The 20,902-nt window shown below is 60.4% G+C and overlaps 8 protein-coding genes across 8 annotated transcripts; 4 read left to right on the top strand and 4 right to left on the bottom strand.

Moving 5' to 3' along the window:
• Nucleotides 1–1,115: 1,115 nt before the first annotated feature.
• Nucleotides 1,116–7,872, bottom strand: HRG_03438 (DNA polymerase family b, exonuclease domain-containing protein; the record flags this gene model as incomplete). Its single annotated transcript, XM_044861909.1, has 4 exons — nt 1,116–1,233; nt 1,291–7,006; nt 7,058–7,203; nt 7,262–7,872. The coding sequence occupies 4 exons, from the start codon at nt 7,870–7,872 to the stop codon at nt 1,116–1,118; spliced, it is 6,591 nt and encodes a 2,196-aa protein (XP_044722935.1).
• Nucleotides 7,873–8,541: 669 nt separating this feature from the next.
• HRG_03437 (uncharacterized protein) lies at nt 8,542–9,178 on the top strand (the record flags this gene model as incomplete). Its single annotated transcript, XM_044861908.1, has 2 exons — nt 8,542–8,803; nt 8,868–9,178. 2 exons carry the CDS (start codon nt 8,542–8,544, stop codon nt 9,176–9,178), a joined length of 573 nt encoding a protein of 190 aa, XP_044722934.1.
• Nucleotides 9,179–9,550: 372 nt separating this feature from the next.
• On the bottom strand, nt 9,551–10,330 carry HRG_03436 (uncharacterized protein; the record flags this gene model as incomplete). The annotated part of the gene is made up of 1 exon (XM_044861907.1): nt 9,551–10,330. One exon carries the CDS (start codon nt 10,328–10,330, stop codon nt 9,551–9,553), a length of 780 nt encoding a protein of 259 aa, XP_044722933.1.
• A 911-nt stretch (nt 10,331–11,241) lies between these two features.
• HRG_03435 (aldose 1-epimerase domain-containing protein) lies at nt 11,242–12,270 on the top strand (the record flags this gene model as incomplete). Its single annotated transcript, XM_044861906.1, has 1 exon — nt 11,242–12,270. The coding sequence occupies one exon, from the start codon at nt 11,242–11,244 to the stop codon at nt 12,268–12,270; it is 1,029 nt and encodes a 342-aa protein (XP_044722932.1).
• Nucleotides 12,271–12,534: 264 nt separating this feature from the next.
• On the bottom strand, nt 12,535–13,865 carry HRG_03434 (transcriptional regulator; the record flags this gene model as incomplete). The annotated part of the gene is made up of 4 exons (XM_044861905.1): nt 12,535–12,656; nt 12,744–13,333; nt 13,388–13,605; nt 13,674–13,865. 4 exons carry the CDS (start codon nt 13,863–13,865, stop codon nt 12,535–12,537), a joined length of 1,122 nt encoding a protein of 373 aa, XP_044722931.1.
• Nucleotides 13,866–14,234: 369 nt separating this feature from the next.
• On the top strand, nt 14,235–17,986 carry HRG_03433 (n-acetylglucosaminyl transferase component (Gpi1) domain-containing protein; the record flags this gene model as incomplete). The annotated part of the gene is made up of 12 exons (XM_044861904.1): nt 14,235–14,275; nt 14,328–14,365; nt 14,417–14,490; nt 14,544–14,634; nt 15,250–15,329; nt 15,388–15,480; nt 15,541–15,592; nt 15,648–15,775; nt 15,827–16,958; nt 17,015–17,476; nt 17,524–17,618; nt 17,672–17,986. The coding sequence occupies 12 exons, from the start codon at nt 14,235–14,237 to the stop codon at nt 17,984–17,986; spliced, it is 2,601 nt and encodes an 866-aa protein (XP_044722930.1).
• Nucleotides 17,987–18,703: 717 nt separating this feature from the next.
• HRG_03432 (tubulin binding cofactor C domain-containing protein) lies at nt 18,704–20,018 on the top strand (the record flags this gene model as incomplete). Its single annotated transcript, XM_044861903.1, has 4 exons — nt 18,704–18,752; nt 18,830–18,990; nt 19,058–19,735; nt 19,815–20,018. 4 exons carry the CDS (start codon nt 18,704–18,706, stop codon nt 20,016–20,018), a joined length of 1,092 nt encoding a protein of 363 aa, XP_044722929.1.
• A 224-nt stretch (nt 20,019–20,242) lies between these two features.
• On the bottom strand, nt 20,243–20,668 carry HRG_03431 (RNA polymerase II transcription mediator complex subunit 9 domain-containing protein; the record flags this gene model as incomplete). The annotated part of the gene is made up of 1 exon (XM_044861902.1): nt 20,243–20,668. One exon carries the CDS (start codon nt 20,666–20,668, stop codon nt 20,243–20,245), a length of 426 nt encoding a protein of 141 aa, XP_044722928.1.
• Nucleotides 20,669–20,902: the final 234 nt, after the last annotated feature.

Here is a 20,902-nt window from a genome sequence, read left to right as displayed (position 1 = left end):
CAGCGCCACTGCCGCGCCGCCGCACCACGCCGTCGCGTCGTCAAAGGCTGGGCCCCCGGTGTAGCAGCTCGGCAGTGGCGGCGGCGCCGGCGGCGGCGCGGGCCGAGATCCAACGGGGCGTCCCGGCATATTGGACGCCATCTCCCTCCCCTCCCTATATCGACACGGCAACGCAACGCGGCCTTCCGCGCCAAGCACCAACACCCCCCTTCTCTCACCAGCAGCAGCCACCAGCAGCCAGAGCCTAGTCCCGGGCGTCCCGAGCGGAAAAGGGGCGCGCGAAACGGCGTCTATCGTCTTGGAGGCGTTGCGAGAACGTCAAGGCAAAAGCTCCCTCCTCTCGCCGCGGGATGGCTGCGAGCTACGCCCCTATTATCCCACCGGCTGACTGCTGCCTTGCCGCGAAGGCGGAGACGACTGGCCGGGGGGGCGTGTCTGCCTGGCTTGCCTTTTTGCGAGCTGCGGGCGGCCTCTTGTGCGAACCACGACTGGCTTGGCTGAGAGCGCCTCCCCCGACCCCCCTGGCTATTTTCCTCGGCCCCCAAGGTTTGTCGTCATCACCAGGGGCCGGGGAGGCTATGGCGAGCACGAACGACGCGGGGGAACAGGGCTGATGCCCGGGACCTTTGCCCTGCCACCCCTCCCTCCCTCCCTGTGTACGCGATGCTCCGATGACGGGGTAAGGGGGGGAGGTGGTTGGCTGATCGGATGGCAAGGCAGTCGCGTCGGGACGGGCTGTGGTGTGCTGGAGTCGTACAGACATGGGCCAGATGGGGGCAATGTTCCCTTGGTCTTACACCGTGCTGCTCACTCGGACTCGGCACACACGTCTCATCAATGTGTGCCGTAATACGAATATGTTTAAAGTTTCGACGCAACTCGAGACACGAGGCAAAATCACACCGCCCCGTCATCCAACAATGCAGCCCCCATGCCTTACCAAGTCCATCCCGTGTCCGCGTCCAAGCCCCTATGCCGGCTGTGTGTAAAGAAAACGGAAAATGCCCCATGTCCATTTACCCCTTGCGCCGTGAGACCCCCGAGCCCTCATTCCATGATTCATATCCAGACGGCATCCATCCCCCGAGGTGGAAAGGGGAACAGGACCCAAACCTTTACAGCACATCGACAACGTCGGCAAGCATGCGCAGGCCGTAAAACTTGGCCACGCGCCGCATCACAGCCATCCTGCCCGCCACGTCGGCGCGCGAGACGAGCTCCTTCCACTCGCCGCTGCAGGTGCAGTGCTCCATGAGGTCGTTGACGCGCAGCGCGCCGCACCGAGCGCACTTGAGGTCCTGCGTCGCCCACTCCACCGCCCACGCCTGCACCGTAGCCACGAGCCGCTCCTCGACGGCCACGCGGTCGTAGCCGCTGCCGCAGAACGTGCACCGCCAGCCCACCGCCCCGTCGCCTTGCTGGAGGTCCTCGTCGCGGCAGAGGTCCAGGTCGCGCGCCATGGTGCAGCTGTCGCACGACACCTGCGCCAGCCGCAGGCTCTCCGACGGGTTGGCAAAGGTGCCCTCCTTGGAGAATTCGCGCACGTCAAACAGGGCCAGCAGCTCCTTGCGCAGGAGCCGCGCCTCGAGCGTAATGTTCTTGTCGAGCGACAGCACCTGCATCAGCGACTTGACCAGCTCCAGCACCGGGCTGCGCGGCTGCAGGTGTGAGCCCGGCAGGCTGGGGAACGAGTAGTCCTCGGCCAGCTCCGGGTGCAGGAGCTCGCGCTTCTGCTGCTGGACGAGGCCCGAAATGGCCTTTTTGAGCGGTTTCTCAAAGCTCTTGCCCAGGATGGCCGTCGGCTGCCCGTCCGTCTGGTCGCTGTCGCGGTTTGGCAGCTGCGTGAGCCGCGGCGTCGCCCCCGGGTCCCCATTGGCCGGTCGCTTCAGGCTGTGCATGAGCTGGATAAACTCAATCACCCACTCCTGGAAGACGGGCTGCAGCCGAACTGGCAGGAACGTGGCCATCTGCCAGTGCATAATGGTCTCGAGCCTCTGTTCGTCCGCCTCAATCACCTCCTGGCACGCCTTGCCTCCGTAGTTGAACTCGTCGTACCACGCCAGGTAGTCCCAGTACTCCTTGATCTCCAGGTCGATGAAGTGGAACAGCGGCTTGCTCTTGATCGACTTGATGATGTACTGGCTGTAGGCAAAGGCGTTGCCCACCTCGGCCTTTGTGGTCTGCAGGATCAGGCGGTTCGCGTTGGCGAAGACGACCTGCGAGCCCACGCGCCGGAAGTCGCCCATGAGCTGCTGAAAGGCCTTGCGGGACATCATCTGCACGTAGTAGTGCAGCGCGCGGTCGTACATGAACGAGTCTGGGTTCTCCACCCAGCGGACCAGGTGCTGCACCAGCACGTCGGCCATGGTGCTGCCCTTGCATGCCTCTGCCCACCAGGCCTTGACCATCTCCCGCAGCACCAGCACTCCGGCGTTGGCGAAGGCGCTCTCCGACGCCAGCACCTCTGACCCGTCGGCGGCGGGGTTGAAGGAGACCGAGTCGGCGCCTTCGAGCTCGTTGATCAGCGAAGACGTCAGGATGGTGTTGATGGCCAGATTCCTGACGTCCAGGTCGATGCACACCGACGAAAAAGTGCCGGGGTTGTTGACGTTGGGCATCTTGACCGTATCCAGGGGGCCCAGCACGTCGTCTCTCTCATAGCCGGCGTGGTCGGGGCGCGGCCCGGCAGACCACCAGAGCACGACTCCGTTGGCCTGCAGTCGTCGCGCGTAGGCCACGTCGATCAGGAAACGAGGGTCTTCGCGCTCCAGGTTGCAGAGCGGGACGTCGCCATAGCGCGCCAGGGCCGTCAGATGCAAGATCCACGATCCGAGCCCGAGATAGTGTCCGACAAGACGGCGCGCCACCACTGATTGCCACCCTAGGGGGGGCAAGGAGCTGTCTGTTGCATCGTATTTGAGAGGCAGGACCGGGAACTCGCCGAGAACGGGGACCTCGTGGACAAGGAGATTTCGCTGCGACGACTGAACGACCATCATCTGCGGCCTCGCCTCGTCCTTGCGCATCTTCTTGACGATGTCACCAATTTCGAGATGGGCCTTTCGTCGCGTCGTTACCTGTGTAATCTTGAACTGAATCTTCTCCTGGTAGGTGAAGCAGTCCTGCCAGTTTGTGCCTGCCGCTTCTTCGGCCCGTCGCGCCAGCATCTCCGAGTACATCTTTGGGATATTGGGCAGATCCTGGCCCGAGTCCCGGCTCCTCTGCAAGATGACGACATGTGCCTGGTCACCAGTGGTGGAGAAGATGCCAAAGATCTGCCTCTCGCCAGCGGTGATGTGCGAAATGTAAATGTATGCAAGGGGCGACGACTCCAGGTATGTCCGGGGCTGTGCTGGGCGCTTCAAACCGACAAGCTCGAAGCCCGTCTCCAGTCCCTTGCCGAGGATACCATGCTGTTGCTCGTCAATCGTGCAGAGGTTGCCCAGCTTGAGAACGGCTCGGATGTTCAGCGGTACCTGCTTCTCATACACGCCCTCGACGCTGGGGTGGTTGAAGAGCTGCGAGAATTTCTCGGCCTCGCTAAAGTAAATGTCCTCGGGCACCGTAAGCTTGAACAGATGCGTCGAAGGATGACCGTTGGGAAGCGTGTAGTTGACCTGCTCCACCTCGCAGCCCTCAATGTCCACGTCCGGAAGATCCTTACTCTTCAGGTTGAGGAAGACTTGCCGAGGCACCTGTATCTTGATCGTGTGGACCTTGCCATCAATCAAGACGTGCGCAGTCACAATACCCGGGCTGTCTGTTGCCTTGAGATGCAGCAGCTGCCATGTATTCATAAAGGTGAGATGGGCCTGCTTCCTGAACGTCTGCTGGATATTGCTGTTGCCGGCCGCAACGTTTCTCCTCTCGCCAAAGAGTTGCCTTCTGCGGGTGCGTGCCTGCTTTTGCAGCTTCCATTTCTTCTTCTGATACGCTAAAAAGGCCGAGTAATGGTCCGACGGGCTGGGCATTTCTTTGGGCAACGCAGACATGGGGTCGGGATTCTCGGCCGGCTCAGGAGACTTGCGCTTCTGCGCGGTCGGTGCGGGTTGTACGGAAGCCACGGCCTCACTGATAGGTTTCGGCCGCAGCATCTTGGCTCCAAAATCCTCCATGTCGTCCATGCGTCCTCCGCTGAGATTCGTAATGTCGCCGAGGGGCTCCTTGCTGAACAGGTCGGTGAGCTTCTTCTGCTTCATCTTGTCGTCCTTGATGTTGATGCGCTTCTGCAGCCAGTCGGGGTGAGGCACGCGAGGGACCGGGTTGCGGACCTTTTGGAGCGCGGCCGGTATGGTGATGAGCTTCTGGATGACGGAGCCCAGTCGCTCCAGGTAATAGTTCCAATCGAGGAGCGCTCGAGGATCAGTGTCTGCGGGCTCCTCCTTAAGCCACTTCTTGAGGTACGTCCGCTTGACGGTCTCCTCGGCAGAGAAGATGGCGACGGGGACGGCTCGCTCCGTCACGGGCGCGTTGCGTGGTTTGGCGCAGATGATGAACTTGCAATTCAGCCCCTTATCCTTGACCATCTGTTCGCCCAAGAAGTCGGCCAAGCGCTTGGCAGTCGTGATGCTCGTCGACTTTTGCGCGCCATACTCTTCCAGCGTCTTGGACATGCTTCGGTTCTCCGAGATGAGATCGATCAGCTCCTCGTCGGCCAACGTAGTCCCCTTGCTGTGCAAGACGTCCAGCCACTTGTTTGCCACCTTGGCGACAGCAGCATAGCACTCGGCCAAGTCTTGGCCGTCGAGAAAGAACTTGAAGATTTGCTGCTGAAAGATCTTGATAAGCTTGAGCTCGCCACGACGCTTGATTTCGAATCCCTTCAGCTCGGCCAGGCTGCCGTCGTCGTTGAAGACGGCATATCGCTTCTTTAGGTTCTTGTCCTCCTCCTTTGACGTGGGGAGAACCATGGCCTTGTACGGGCCATCAACCTCGAAGAAGATTGAGTTGTCGCTGTGCGTCTCGTACTTGAACGTCTTCGGGTCTACCAGCGTCTGGTACTGGTGGTTGGTGAAGCGGTCGTGGACGAGATGGTTCAGCATCACGCAAGGATACGAAATGTTGAGCTTCTTTCCGTTTTTGAGCTTGAAGGCAAAGTTCTCGGGAAAGGTGGCCGGAAGCATGCACCAAATACCGTCGGTGTCTAGCTCCAGCGGTCTGCCCAGACGCTCCACGAGTTGCCGCGCCATTTGGATGATGGTGGCTCCCGTCAAGCAGGTAACACCGGCCATCTCCATGGAATACCATCGCGAGCCTTTTCTCATGACGTAGCCATAGAACGAGTTCAGAATGACCTTGTGTGCAAGTTGAAGGGAATCAAACACAATGGTCATCTTTTTTGCGGCTTCAATGTCGGCTGCCGAAGCCCCAGACGATTTCAAGGCGTCCGCCTTGCCCTTCCAGACTTTGGCCTGGCCTTTGTAGTCATATCGACGATCACGAAAGTCTCGGACCGTGTTGATGTAAAAGGGGTTTTCTCGCTGGCAGATGACGGCTTCGCGGACAATGGTGGTGGAATCGTGGATCTTGTGGTAGACCTTTTGCGAGTACATCTGCAGCCGTTTCCGCACCAGAGTGGCCTGCTCATCTTTGCTCAGGTCCTCAAACGTGCGCATCGGCGCATGTGGTGTCTTGCCGGGGAACTTTTCGTTTTCAAGCGCATTGCGAATCATGTTGTATTCATCACGCTTGGCGGGCATGTATTCTCCTCTCCATGCCCACGGCATTCGCCTGTCGCAGGTCTTGCCAGGCCGATTGAAGTCGCAGGCAGCACAGTCGGATTCGGAAATCATCGAGTCCGGCTGGAGACGGTTGGTCGTCATAATGTTGGGATACATGGAGGCGACGTCGAGATGGTAGATGAGCGGCTGCTCGTGGCGGTTCGGTGTCTCCCTGAGCTTCATCAGCCGGTTGGCAACCTGCTGCTTGACCTCGTCATAGTTGTCCACGTCGTCGAGGGACTTTTTCTCCTCGATTGTGATGACAAACTTGAGGGCCGCGTCCAGGTCCTTGAGCAGCTCGTCCACCGCCTTGGGGTCCACGGCAAAGTCGACGGGAATGTCGGCCCGGAAGACGCCTGCTTCGATACTCTCGACGTGGCCACCAACGTACGTCTCCGAGTCGAGAAGATGACCATCCCAGAACGCCTCCTTGGGGGCCTGGTGCTTGTTGGGCAGGACAATCTCCTTCTGGTATGCCTGCACCATGAGGAGCATCTCGCAAAGGGTTCCCGTTCCCTTTCTCAGCGTGTCGTCGCCTCCCAGGGGCAGAATCGTGCAGAGAGAGAAAATGAAGGGATGGACGTATTTCATGTACAGGTAGTAGGTCGCCACAGCATCGGAAACCGAGTACTCGGCCAACGTCTGAGGACGCTCGCTGGCGTACGGAGTCATCAACTCGGGGTCCAGCTCGTCGGGATCGTAGCCGAGCTTGGCGACGGTCACGGCCTTTAAGCCACGAGATCCCTGCGGGAGGTACGAGTCTCGGTTGACCCAGTGGAAGCAGTCCATGTGGACGCCGTAGCTGCACCTGTACTGGTCATCGTTGTCCTTCTTCCAACCGATCTCCTGGTACATGTCGATGCCGTTGACACTAGCTCTGGTCTCGACAAAGGGCCAATCGAAAAAGTCGCCGTTGTACGTGGCAATGACGGTTGGGCGCGCTTCCTTGACGTGGAGGAAGAAGCGTTCTATCAGGGCTTTTTCGTTTGGCTCGTTGAATATCATGAAGGGGCCGGGGTACTCGGGCTTTGGGGTGTAGTCGAAGTCGCCTATGTCTTCGGAGATGATTTCGCGGTTGGTGATAAGGAAGCCCTGGCCGTCAATCATGTACGAAATCATCATAATCTGGTCCATGGCGGCGTCGGGGAACTTGAGCGGGAGCTTGGAGGTTTCGATGTCAAAGGCGAGCACGACGGGATCCGCAGGCAGCGACTTTGACTCATTGGGCCAGACGCGCGTGACGCCGTGCTTTGCCTCAATAAAGTACCACTTTCCCACTCGTATATCTGCATCGCTGGTTAGTCGTCAGGGCAGCCAAGACGCATGGTCAGACTCACCGAGATCTATCATGACTCTCACGTGGTAGGGTACATCGTACTCGCGAATATCGACGATGAAGTCGCTCGCGTCAGCAAAGGAGTTGTTGGCAGTTCGGTCGTCATCTCGTAAGTCATCATCAAACAGGTCAAAGTTGGCGCTCGCCCTGCGTAAGTCAGTCTCCACGCGGCGCCAAACGGCCTTGGAGCAGGAGGGAAACTCACATGGCAACCTCAGCGTAGGCATCCATTGCGTCCATGTTTTTCTTATTCTTGTCGGCCACGGGCATGATGTCCCTGCGCGCAGCCATAAGATCGGCGACGTTGGCAAACTTGAGTTGGAGAAACGTGCGCCGGTGGCCGAGGAGATGGTTGGGCATCTTCAAGTCGTCCTTCTCGACCTTGCGGATCGTCTTGACGACTCCATCGCCAGGGACTCGCTTGATCCATTCCTCGACCTCTGACTCGTGACCTCTTTTGACGGCGATGAGAAAGTAGGGCTCGTACTCGATGGTGGCCTTGAAGGTCGACCCGTCGCCTTCGATGAAGTAGCAATCGAGCGCTGCGCGGCCGCCGGGTATCCTTTCGTCTTGGATGGATGTGGGCTGGACGTTGACGAGCCAGCCCTCCTTTTTCCTGCCGCTTTCGTAGCGCGCGAAGCCCATGTTCTCGTCGATGCTATGAGCCAGCCGCGTGCGTTCCCACTTCTCGTCGGCCGAGGTGCCTTCGGCCCTGGACGAGGCGGCAAAGGTCCGCGTAGACCGGGCGCCATGGTATGCAGACTTGCCGCCACGGCGGAAGCCCTTTTGAGGGCGTCGAAGGCTCGTGTTTGGCATGTTGGAGGACGTCGCCTGCCCCAAGGCTACCCCGAGCTCGCGTTACGACAGGGTGAGGGCTGGAGCGGCCGTCATGGGAGTGGCGGCTGAGGAAGCCGAGGGCGGTGTCGAATGGCGGGAGGACGAACGTGACAACAAGTAGGTTTAGGTTGAGTCTCCGATTGCCAACGTCATCAATTCAGAAAAGAGCTTCTCGATCCCTTCCGTCACTTCAAGGCGGTGCCCCTTACAGGAGAGACGCGTCTGGACGCGAAGTCGACACGCCCTTTTGGCCCCACCAAGTCACGGCACTTTAATGGCGTTAGCCGCAGCCGCCTTGCCGCCACGCACAGGCCACGGCCCCACTTGATGTGGGGCCAGCAAGGGTGCATCTCGGCGTCAACTTTTCCACCTAGGTACGTGCAGTAATTGTGTGGGTGGTGATGAAATGCACGTGACTCTTCCCGTGACCATTGCGCATTGGATCCGACAGGATTAGCCTCATGTTGTGTATAAGGTACATACCTACTCTAATAATTGTCTGCTCCTCCACCACTGCGCCGAGGTTCCATCTCCAGCATCGGCAGAGCTCAGCATCCCCTCTTCGCATGTAGGGCACCCTGCTCAACGACGCCCCGTCGACGCACTTGATGCGAATCTCTTCCCATCGAGCGGCCGAGGCAGCCAACAATGGACAATGACCCGCCCAAGAACCCGGACCAAAAGACGTTGCATGTCTGGTCGAAGCCCATAGACCCCAACGACCAAGCCCAGGGGCCGCAAGATGGATCGGGCGCGGCGTCTCCTGGCGGGCCGCGCATCAAAGACGCAGTGGCCATGATCAAGAAGGAAGACTTTCTTAACGTCGCCAGCACCCCCTGCGCGCGGCAGGGCTTCCTCACCGGCATTGCCTCGGGCGTCGGGATGGGCGCGCTCAAGTTTATCGCTCAGGGTTGGTCCATGCCTCGTCTGTGGCTAGGCAACCGGCGGCTTTGGTACTGACACGTCGGTTGCAGGAAATCCGGGCAGAGCAGCCAACTGGGCCGTCGTGACATTCGTCCTGGGCAGCACAATATCCTACGAGGTCTGCCAATACAAGCGACGCGTCGAACGGTTCCAGATGAAGCGAAGCATTGAGATTGTCACCGAGGGCAGGAGAGATCAGGCGCGAAAGGCGGCCGAGGCGGCGGCGAGCAGGAAAGCCGCCGAGGAGAGCAGACAGGCGGCCGAGGCGAGCAGGAAGGAGGCCGAGGAGAAAAACGAGCAGCTACGGGTGGAACAGGAGCGCACCATTGCAGCGCGGAATCCCTGGTATAAAGTCTGGTAGAACATGAACGTTACAAGACGGGGGTTTGGCGTCTGTGCATCGAGATGGCTAGGCCACAACCCATGTCCCAAAGACAACGAACCATGGTATTCGCAACAATGTCCATTGTTTGAAAGGCTGCAACGACCTGGGGGGTCGCCAGCCAATTGTAAATGACGAGATAGGCAAATACAAAACCCTAGATATTTCTCCCAAAGACAATCAGTCCCAAAAACGCCGGGTTCGCCCAGCGCACACACGTGCGCAATCGCAGTCGTCTCTCATGGGCCGAGAGTGACGGAATAGTTTCCCCTGCAACGCCCAAACTCCCGTAAAAAGCCTCGTTTCTTTTCAACCTGTGTCATTACTCATCTCGCGTGCTGCGCACAAACCTCAAGCCGTCGTGACGGCAACCTTGTGGCTCTCGGCGTCGACGAAGCGGACCCTCTGCGTGGGCGACTTTTTCTTGACGACGCGGCCCGACGGCACGGCGGCGTCTGCCATGCGCCTCTGGCTGCGCTTGGTGCGGGCCTCGCTCTCCTCGCGCCTGCGATAGTCGGCCATTTGCTGGCGACGCTTCATGGCGCGGGCGTGGGCGAGTGCGGGGGTGGGCTTGAAGCCGATGCCATTGATGCCGGTGCCGTCGTCGTCGTCATCGTCTGGGTCGTAGATTGTGATTTCATCCTCGTGCCAGGTGAGGGCGGCTCTGACGGGGTCGGCAATGGGCACCTGGGGATCCTTGGCGGGCGACTTTTTGAGACGCAGCGGGGGGGTGCCGGCGCGTTTCCTCCTTGGAGACTTGGGCTCCGGCGGGCGGTCGACGACGGGCAGGGCCTTGACCGAGGCGGCTTCTGTAGATGCAATGGCGACATCGGGCTGGGGTAAGGAGGTGGGGAAGGGCTCTGGCCGCGCGTCCGAGTCAGCGGCAGCAAGGTCGAGGTCGGGCCTGAGGCGCTTGCGCGTCAGCAGATCGGCCGTCTCAACTTCTTGGTCGTCGCCTCCGAGGGCGAGGCCACGGAAGCGATGGGCGACGATTGAGCGCGGGCTGTTGCTGCCCTCCTTGGGCGAGTCGGCGCCGGAAGGATTAAAGGAGAACTTGATGGGCGTGGCGGGGAGCTGCTGCTCGCCGCGCTTGCGCTTGGGCGTGGCCTTGGGCGATGACAGCTCGGCCATGGCTCTGGCAGCGGTGGTTTATGCGGATGGCGTCCACCGCCGCAAGGGGGCCCCGATGCGGATGCGGAACAAGAGGGCTGGCGTGAGGGACGTTGGCCTCTTCCTGCTGCTGGAGGAGGGGCCAAGATGCAGGAACTGGCTCGTTTTCAAATGAGGGCGGCCTAGTGCTGCTCGGCCGTCCGACGACGGTGGTTCGTGTAAGGGAGCACTAGGCAGTGGGTGAGCTGAGCCGAGCACGTGGATGAACAGCACGGCTCTTGCTCGGGAGCGTGAAGACGGTGTTTCTCGTTGTCTGTTTTTCAAGACACATCAGGGCGTGATCGAAAAAGGTTCGAGGCACGATGAGGTGATGGGCATTGGACAGCAACACCAACCTAATAAGGTTCAAAGAAGGCGCATCAAGCATTTAACGGCACGTCACAAGGCAAATCCACTGAGCCCAGCTGCACTACCAACTGTACTGCTAGTGCAGGGGCTCTGTAAGTAGTAGTTGCGGCAACGCCTGGGACACGGCGGCGGCAGGCATCCATTCCTCTCCAAACCGCCTGTCGCGGCGACTCGCCCGGCCTGGTTCACGCTTCTCCCAGGCCGGGGGACCGTGATTCGTGATTCCGATTGAGTCGTCCAGCATAAACTTGGACGTCTTCCGCTTCCCCATTCAGTCGCCTTTACCCCGCCTTCAGTCCAAGCCGCAGTCAAGTCGTGACGACGCCATTTCATCTGCTCTTGGGGCATTTTCACTTACATACATACTACTGTTACTCTACCTATACGCTTCAACAACCTCCCATCCATCACACCACCACTCACTCATACATGCTGGGCACTTGCCATTGAGCATTCCTGAATCATCCTACTCGTCAAAACCCCATCTGTCCGCGTCCCTTGAACCGCCCTCGCACCCGCTCAGCATGGCCGACGCCCCCTTCACCTTTCTCCCCCTCGGGGCCATTATCCAATCCATCCGCATCAAGGGCACCAACATTGTCCTCGGCTTCGCCACCCAGGACCAGTACGCCGAGCACAACACGCCCTACTTTGGCGAGACCATCGGCCGCGTCGCCAACCGCATCAAGGACGCCCGCATCGACAGCCTCAACGGCACCTCGTACTCCCTCGCCGCCAACAACGGCCCAAACTGTCTGCACGGCGGCAACGTCGGCTGGGGCAAGCGCATCTGGACCGGCCCCGTCCCGGTGGGCACCGCGGCGCCGACGATACCCGGCGTCGACGGCTTCACCCGAGGCAAGAGCGTTGCGTATTCGCTCGTGAGCCAGCATGGCGACGAGGGCTTTCCCGGCACCGTCGAGGCCAAGGTCATCTACACGGCGGGCACCCAGGACGTCGACGGGCGCGAGGCCATTGTCTTGGGCATCGAGTATGAGGCCGGCTTGGTGGGCGGCGCCGACGAGACCGTCATCAACATGACCAACCACTCCTACTTCAACCTCTCGGGCGATGCCACCATCGCCGGCACCTCCGTCACCCTCGCCACCAGGAACCATCTTCCCTTTGACAGCAGCTCAGTCCCGACCGGCAGCCCCGTCCACTTCCCGGCCTTCGATACCGCCAAGCCCTTTGTCCTCGGCGCCGCCGGCCCCGACGTCGACAACTGCTTCACCGTAGCCACCGATGCCTCGTCCGTCCCCATCGACACCCGCGGCCAGCCCCTTGTGCGCAACCTCTCCGCCCACCACCCCAAGACCGGCATCCATCTCGACGTCCTCAGCACCGAGCCCGCCTTTCAGTTCTACACCGGCCACTTCACCGATGTCCCGCCCGTCGGCGGCGCCCCGGCTAGGGGTCCCCGGAGCGCCTTTTGCTGTGAGCCCGGGCGCTTCGTCAACGCGTGCAACGTGCCTGAGTGGCGAGGCATGACGGTGCTGAGAAGAGGGGAGCTGTACGGCGCCAGGATTGTGTACAGAATCTGGGCCAATTAGCATTTCATATAAAACCAAGTCGACTCATCCATCATGTGTTTCTCTTTTTTTCCTTTTTGCCCGACTTTCCTACCCGATGACAGGCAGAATCCGGGTCCCTGATCCTCACAGCAGTTGCACGTATCGTACATGGCAAAGATTCATCGCTAACCCATCCGCCAATTGCCCTCAGTACTCGCGCTCTAGCATCGACAGCATCAACGCCGCAAGGCACATGCGCACGCCTGGTACGGTATATGTGTTAATCCTGACATCAACAAGGGCCTAGTCCGAGTCGCTGTCGTCGCCCAAAAACGCCAGGTCGGCCTGAGCCCTTCTTCTCCTCGCCGCAAAGGTATTGCCCGCATCATCGTCGTCGTCGTCGCCAACATCTCCTTTCTCGGGCCCTTTGTCATCAGCACCGCTGGGCTCGCTCTCCTCCGCCCTGGTCGGCTTGTTCTGACTCCGGCTCGCCCTGCCGCCACTGTTCATGCCCCAGAGCGCGTTCATCTCCTGCGCTGCCTCGGCGTCAGCCATGAGCTCGCGCGTCTCCTTGATCTCTCGGGCCTTGGCCTCGGAGAAGCGCCCCTCCATGCCAATGTCGGCGAGCATCTTTTTGAGATGCCGTATCTTGGCACGCGCATCGCCGTCGTACTTTTTGAGCTCGTTGTGCCACAGCTTGCGGATGCCGCACTTGACAAGCTGCGACTGTAGCTTCTTAATCTCTGCTTCATCGGGATCGTCCGGGGTCGAAACCGCGGCCTTCTTCGACGCCGACTTGGATGGCTTAGAAGAAGGCTCTTTCTTGTCCTTTCTTTTGGGCTTGGGTTGCGGCAGCTCGTCAATTACATCGGAGTACTCTTCCTCTTCCTCGACGGCCTGATTACCCTCTTCGGCTTTAATAGGCTCTGCGCCGTCTTTCTCTGCGCCGGCTGGCTTGTTGGCGGACGGTTTCGTTTCATCGTCGGATTCGACCTTTGTCTCGCTTTGAGCCACTTTCGCGTCCTGGCTGTCCGAGCCGTCTTGCTTGATCATGTCCTTGCTCTCATCCTCAGACTCCCTCTCCACCTCTCGCGTGCGTTTCCTGCTCGACGCAGGGCTGTTCGGGGGTTTGCTTTGTTTGCCTGGCTCGTCTGGCTTGGACTTGCGGCGCGCGGCGGTCTTGTTCGCTTTCGGCTTCTCCTCTGGTTCGCTCGTATCTGATTGCTCCTTCTTTGCCCGTTTTCGTGGCTGAGAGGCGCGCTTCCGTCGCTTCGGTTTGGGGGACTCGGCCTCGTCCGACGGGCGCTTGGTGCCATTCTTGGAGTCTTTTCCCTCGTTGTTGGACTCTGGGGTCCAGCCATCAAGCAATTTATCCTAGACATGCCTATCAGCGCCGAGAGACGGCTTGTGGGTGAGCTCGCCGGTCGCAACACATAACTTACAACATATTTCTTGATCAGAGCCTTGCTCTTGTTTTTCCACTCGTCGCCAGCGAAGAAGCCGTCGTCCAGTTCGAGTTTCTGCTCGGCATGACGACGGACCTTGTTGACCGAAGTCGCATCCGGTTCCTGGCTGTAGATTTGGCAGGTTCCGTCGATGAGAGCTGCCTCGAGCTCCTCGGTCGGGGGCGCCATGTCGCGTCGCGCGCGATTCTGCAGGATGCTGTCGGCTTGTTGGATGGACAGGGAGCGATGGCGGGGAATGGAGCCACAGGAGCTTCAGCACGTTGGTTGTAGCCATGGCCAATCAGAAGTAAATGGGTTGGGTTGATGGGTGCCTGGCAACCAAGGTTCTTCTACTTGCTGCAGGGAGCCCGTTTCGTGCCAGTCAAGCAGCTTTCAAGGCAAGGTTGCTGATCAGTGCGGAGTTGGAGCAGCCGTCAAAGCTTAAAGGTACCACAGTCTGGCACATCAGAAGGTAGAGGTACTTGGCACTCTGCCTCTCCCACACCTCTTTCTCCGACCTCTGCCATCTTATCCTGGCATCACCATCCTCCCGCCACCATGTCTGCGTCTCTGGCTCCAGAATGTAACGAAGTCAAGGAGTGAGTGTTATTCTCGACGCTTGTATCGGCGGATCCTCTGACTAGGCGAAAGACGCTACGACACGTGCTTCCTAAAGTGGTACAGCGAGAGTATGTGCAAACGGCCTGGGACCGTCTGGACGCTGACCTACACGTGCTTAGAATACCTCCGAGGGGGCGAAAAGGACAGCAAAGAGTGCGCCGGGCTGTTCACAGAGTACCAACGGTGCCTTCATGTAAGAAACGTGGACCGTCGTCGCGCTGACGATGCAAGCTCATGCAACTGTAGGTTGCGCTCAAGCAAAGGGGCATCGACAAGCTTCTGGAAGAGGCTCGCGAGGACAACAAGGAAAACGATGCGAGACTGACGGCGCCAAAGAGTGAGTCTTGTCGCATCCTTTGCGGGCAAGTCGCTAACGGCCGTGACAGAGTAAAGTCGCAGGCTCTGGTCCTTTTGCGCAAGGCAGGCTTTAGCGATGGACGCTTATGACGGGCTCACTACATTTTTGCGGCACAATGCCGTCCTCTTGCCGCGATTGTGTGCACTGTACAGTATACCTCATGGATAGATTCTGCCATTGCTTGTTCCCCCTGTAACCTCGACTGGATCCGGCAATTCGTCGTCGCCGGGACTCTGGTTTTGGATGCCACGTGATGCGCACCACAGCAGGCGGGTCCGCTCGCAGCAGACTTGGCTTTCGTCAAGCAGGGATGGCAGCTTTGCGAGCTCCATCTGACGGAGCAGGGGCCGACAAGCCTTTTATCCCAACGAGCCTCCCGCCCGCCATTCGCTTCCACTTTGGCCGCGCCCCCATCGCCCGCCTGCCTGTTTGTCTGTCGCCTGCCGCCCACTTGAGACGGCAAGCGAGGCTGTCCGCCGTCCAGTCGCCGCACAACCGGATCCCACTGCCCGCGCCATCAAAGAGGCATGCGTTGCCGGCCTTGCTAGCGCTCTATGCACCCCTTCTCCATCCTCACGCTCGGCATCTTCGTAGCTGGCTACATCACCGCTCGCTGGGATCTCGTCACCCGCCTCTATGAGCTGGCCATTTTCGCCGCCGAGTACGGAGTCGTGGTCAGTCCCGCTCTTCGCACAGCCATGTGGCGCCGCTAACCCGAGCCTCCGACTCCAGACGCGCGCTGCTAGGGGCCTCGTCGCGCTGACGGCCTTGTTCCTCACCATCTTCCTCCCCATATTCCTCCTCGCCAGAAAGGAGACGCATCTGGTACACCCACAGCCTCTGCCACGCCCTGGCGCCCCCTTGGTGCTGACTGGCTCGCGACAGCACCCGCGCACGCCCGGATTCGGTGTTTCGGCGCGAGAGCAACTGAGGCGGCGTGGCTCTTTTTGACTGCCAGCAGCCCACACCCGCGACACCCCCGGTCATGGTAGAGCATGATGGCCTGATGCGAGTCTTTTGGCCGACGGACACTTGCAGCTCGGATCGGCCCGGCGTCGTGGTGGGATGGCGGAACTCGACCCTCGACGTCTTTGTCGTCGCCGTCCTCGACCATGTCGATGCAAGTCTGCAGCCTCGCCGCCCACTCCGACCACCCGCTGACGCGAAACAGGCCCAGGATGTCGAGTTCCATCTCAAACTCGGCTCCTTCTTCCGCAGCGGCCCGCACAACCCAACCCGCATCTACGACGTCTGCGGCCACTACGCGATGCACGTGCTCGGCGTCGCCAACCCTTCCAACCCAGAAGCCGCAGACCCGTCCTGGGTCCGCGCCACCACCACCTCGTCCTCGAGGCGCCCGAGAATCACCTGCGCCAAGGCGTCGAGCGTCCAGCTCATTCTCTACGACAGGCCTCAGCCCCGGCGCATGCAGTACATCTCCCTCGGGCCCATAGCCTTGGCCCTCGGCGACAAGGGCTCCACGCTCGAGGACACCAAGATCGATGGGCCCGAAGGCGAGATTGAAAAGCAGGAGCGCAAGGCCAAGGAGGCGCGGCGCAAGCTGGTCCAGAAGCTCAAGCTGCATACCATCACCCACCGCGTGCCCTCGGCCCGGGACCGGGCGTTGCCCAAGATTGTCAACCAGGTCAATTGGTCGTGGGAGCTGGACAAGACACTGCAAAGGAACGTCGGACGCCTTGGGCCGCGACCGAGGCGCAGCCTCAGCGTCTCGGAGAGGGTGGTCGAGTCTGCCACCACAATGCGGAACTACGTCTTGCGGCAGCTGTGGGCTCTTCTCACGCTGTATCTGTTCCCGGTCCTGTGGCGGGCATTCTGCCTGTTCCTGCTCGGTCATCGGCTGGTGGCCGAGCTGTTGCTCCTCGCCCTCGAGTTTCGGCCCAAGCCAGGCGGCGCGGCGCTCAAGGACATCTCGGCGACTGCTCAGCAAATCGAGATTCGCTTGCAGCAGTTTTGCTACTGGCCCATGCAGTACTCGACGCTCCGTCAGCGCAAGATGAACTGGTCGAGCGTCAACACCAGCCATCCCGACTACATTCGCTTCTACAACAGCCTCTGGTTGGTGGCCAACGACGTCATCATCGGCATGGCCCTGGGCTCGTACATTATCGAGCACGCCGACTGGGTGGCGGCGCAGATTGGGGACATTTTGCGGACCTATGCCGTTGACGCTCTTCGGCGGAGCATCTCGTGGCTCATGGGCTGGCCCGCCGGCCTCAAGCTCAACGGCGAGCTCGCGGCGTTTCTGGGAGACTTGTTTCTCTGGGTTATCCACTACTGGTCGAGTGAGTCGGGACAGAATAACGGCGGAGAGCTAGGCACAAGGGCTAACCATGAGCAGGCTGCATCGAAGCGTTGGAGCCAGCGCTGCCGCGTCTCGTGTGGTTCATAGGCTTCTCGTCATTTGCAGGTGCTAGCATGCCGATTGCCGTCTTCTCGGACCTGCTCTCGGCCCTGACCATCCACATCTACTCGTTCTACCTGGCGTCGGCTCGCATCTACCACTGGCAGCTCACCATCCTGCAGTCGCTGTTCCACCTCTTCCGCGGCAAGAAGCACAATGTGCTCCGCAACCGTATCGACTCGTGCGACTACGACCTGGACCAGCTTCTTGTCGGCACCATCTTCTTTACCCTGTTGTTCTTTCTGCTGCCCACGGTGGTTGTGTTTTACCTCAATTTTGCGATTGCGAGGATGGTCATCATCTCCATGAAGGCTGGTTTCGACACGCTGCTTTCCTGCCTGAATCATTTCCCACTGTTTGCCCTGATGCTGCGGGTCAAAGACCCCAGGCGACTGCCCGGTAAGTCGAGGCCTCCAAGGGACGACGGGCCGGGCTGACTTGAGCAGGCGGCATTCGCTTTGAACTTCGAGATACCCAAGGCCACGAGGCCTCCGCCACTAACGACTATAATGAGCCGCCGACGTCTGTCATCTACCTCAAAGTCAGTGTCCCGTGTCGTCAATGAGAGGGAGCGCGCTGACGGCGGCTGTGCAGTCCATCCCCTTGTCCTTTAGCGCCATGTTCCACCAGTACTTTCAGATGGCGCACCGCATCCGGAAGCACTACCTGTCGCCCGGGGTGCTGCTGTGTCTGCTGACGGGCCAGTTCGTGCCACCGATCAATAGGAAAAACCTGTACAGCCTGCAATACAGCATGCTGCCGGCCAAAAGGGCGACGGCGTGGGAGATGTGGCGGGCGTTGAACCTGGAGCTGCCCAAGAAGAAGCGGTTCCAGCTGCCGACGATTCCGGCCCTGCCAAACGGGAGCAAGAGGGCCGCTGGAAACGGACGGACGAGGTCGTACCACTAGCACGGAGGTGTTGTGCAGCCGGCGTCGCTGCAGCACTTGTGGGATGATGTATCGAGCATGAGGCGATATGGGTGAGCGGCGTGGCACCGGCGCCATGATGAATCAATCGACCATTGTTGTCTACGTCATATTTGTCTTGGAGTGAGCCTCGCATGAAGGAGTTGCTTTTTCCCGTCCGAAGATGGGTCTATCGGCCTGCCAGCTTCCCGTCGGGCTCCCTTTTATAGCCGTAGCTGCCGGCGGCCCCACACGTGCTAGAGAGGATAGTGCATGCTTTTATGTACAGACAGTACAGTAGTGTCGTTACCCCTCCTCCCTGCCGCCACACAAAGTCAACCGGAGCAGGCTGCATGTGGGGGCCCCCAAGGCGAGTGATGGCTTCATCCCAGCACCTGAACCCTTTCGCTGGCTTGCTTACACAGACGCTCCCCTCCGTAGCCCTCACGCCGTCTTCTCGGTAGCTCGTCACTGGCACTTCTCCCTTGTTCTTGTTCGGTTGTTTGCGCCAGCGCGCGGCGAAAGAGGGGACGGAGCAACCCAGTTAGTTAATTACCCTGCAGCGGGAGAGGCTGGCTGGGCAACGTCTGCTCGCTTTCCTCACGGCGTTGCGCAAACCAGAGCCGCCCGCCTTGGACAGCTGTCAACCATTGCTGAGAAAAGGGGACCTCCCCACCATCCTGCAACCAACTCGTCTCGCACACGCCCGGGCCTCGCGCAATGGATCCCAAACAGCGCTTCTACAGGCACTTCCAGGACAGCATCGAGGGTGAGCCTGATTCTTCCCACACGGCGCTCTCGCGGTCGCAGTGTTGGCTGCGGCTGGCTCGGCTGACGGGCCCATAGTCCTCCAGGACCAGATCGGCCAGCTCGAGTCCGTCTTCGCCGTCGCCGGCGAGCGCCAGGAAGCCGTCGACCATGTCCTCGCCGCCATTGCCAAGCTGCAGAACGAGGTGGCGGATGCTGCCGAATACGCGCCGTCGTACGACAGGATGCAGTACTCCGAGGTCGGTGCACACACTCCACGTCCTCAGAGCAGCAGAGTTAAAGGTTGAATTCTATTCTCTCGAGCAGACCATCAAGGGCCTCCAGGATAAGCTCGGCGACACCATTGCCAGAGTCACGCCCAAGTCTCGCTTCCAGTTCCGCCGCTCCCTGGCCGACGCCCACGTCGACATGGGCGCCCCGGAGAACGACCCCCGACTCAACCCCGGAAGCCTCGCCAGGAACCCGCACACCCCCCGCCCGGAGCGCTACCGGGGGGGGGTCGAGGGCGCCGACGTGCTCGGCAACCTCCCCCAGAGCCCCAAGCTGGCTAGGGACTACAACAAGGAGCTTTCCCGGCCCGGCACCTCGGCCATCCGCAAGCCCAGCTTCTCCGCCGCCAACAACATTGGCATCTCGGACCAGGCAGCCCTGCACATTATCCTGCCCTCGTCGGCGGCTCGTGCCACGGCCTCGGGGAGCCTGACGGGCCTGCGCGACTGCATCGTCGACATGTCGATCCCGACGGCACAGGGGAAGCCCTTTGCAGGTCTGTCGCTCAAGGCCATCTCCAACAGCCTCATCGTCGCCGGCCGAGTGAGCGGACCCGTCCACATTACCGACATCTCAGACAGCATCCTGGTTGTGGCGGCGCGCCAGGTCCGCATCCACGACTGCAAGAATGTCGACGTGTACTTGCACTGCAGCAGCCATCCCATCATCGAGGACTGCACTGGCATGCGCTTTGCGCCTCTTCCCAAGTGCTACGTAGGTGCACTCCGAGTCCCGCTTGTACCCCCCCCCCCCCTGCAGATGGACGTCTTCGTTGGAACTGACTCGAGAGCAGGAGACTGAGGCGGATTCAACGACGGAGAACCAGTGGGATCATGTTGACGACTTCAAATGGCTCAAGGCGGGCCATAGCCCCAACTGGACCACCCTATCTGGCGCCCAGATGCTCGATGACGAGATATGGACCAAGGTGGTCCCAGGCCAGCCGGGCGCGAGCGTGGGCGAGACTCTGAGAAAGGTCGGCTTGCCACGACATTGAGTGGTAGATTTTGCTGCCGTTTGTATCATGTCTGGGCCCTCTCCCCATAGCGAACGAGTCGACGAGTGTTTGAGTAGCGTTGCTAGGTAATACCACTGCGCGTGAGCAACTCTTCCTTGTTGTGGAAATTGACGGTCGATGTCCCCGAGGACTACGAGAAGAGAAGAGCTGGTCCCGCAACGCCCGTGTATTGCTCGGGCTACGCAGACCAGATGTAGAAAGCCTCACATGCCCATCTTGACATCGCCGGCCGCGCCGTCGTCCTTGGCGAAGCTGACGCCGGCATCGCGCAGGCGGTCTAGCAGGGCGCGCTGTTGCTGGATACGCGCCTCAAGCTCGGAGATCTCGAGCCTTTGCTCGTCGATGGATCTGTCCATGTCCGGCAGGGCGCGGACCTGGGCCCTGGCGTGCTGCAGCTTGTGCTTCAGGCCGTCGGTGGCGCCGGGCACGTCCTTGAAGGAGAGTTGCTGGCCGTTTGTGGCGGCGGGCCCGGGGCCAGGCATGACGCCGGTGCCGGTGGCGATGCCGGTGGAGGACTGAATGCCGGCGCGGACCTTGGCGAGGACAATGGACAGCTCGGACAGGGTGTCGAGGTCGTCGGGCGAGAGCGTGGGTGGCAGGGCCAGCGGGTGCTGCTGTCGGGTAGCCATTGCGGGGGCGCGGGCCGTGGGCAAGTGGTGGCAGTGGAAATAGATGGATAGACTTGGATCCTGGCTATTGGACGGGGTTGAGGGGGTCCTCGCGATGCTTGCGGCGGCAACGATGTCTTAAAGCTTGTTGAGGCACCGTTTACGCCGAACCTGGAGGTGGTGTTGGAGGTAGGGTGCGCCTTCGTAATTTAGACTGTACAGCCCCTGGTGCTCGCAGGCGCATCAAGCACAGTG

The sequence above is a fragment of the Hirsutella rhossiliensis genome (assembly GCF_020360975.1).
Source record: "Hirsutella rhossiliensis strain HR02 chromosome Unknown scaffold00003, whole genome shotgun sequence".
Classification (NCBI taxonomy): Eukaryota; Fungi; Ascomycota; class Sordariomycetes; order Hypocreales; family Ophiocordycipitaceae; genus Hirsutella; species Hirsutella rhossiliensis.
This window is presented reverse-complemented; position numbering and strand designations above follow the sequence as displayed.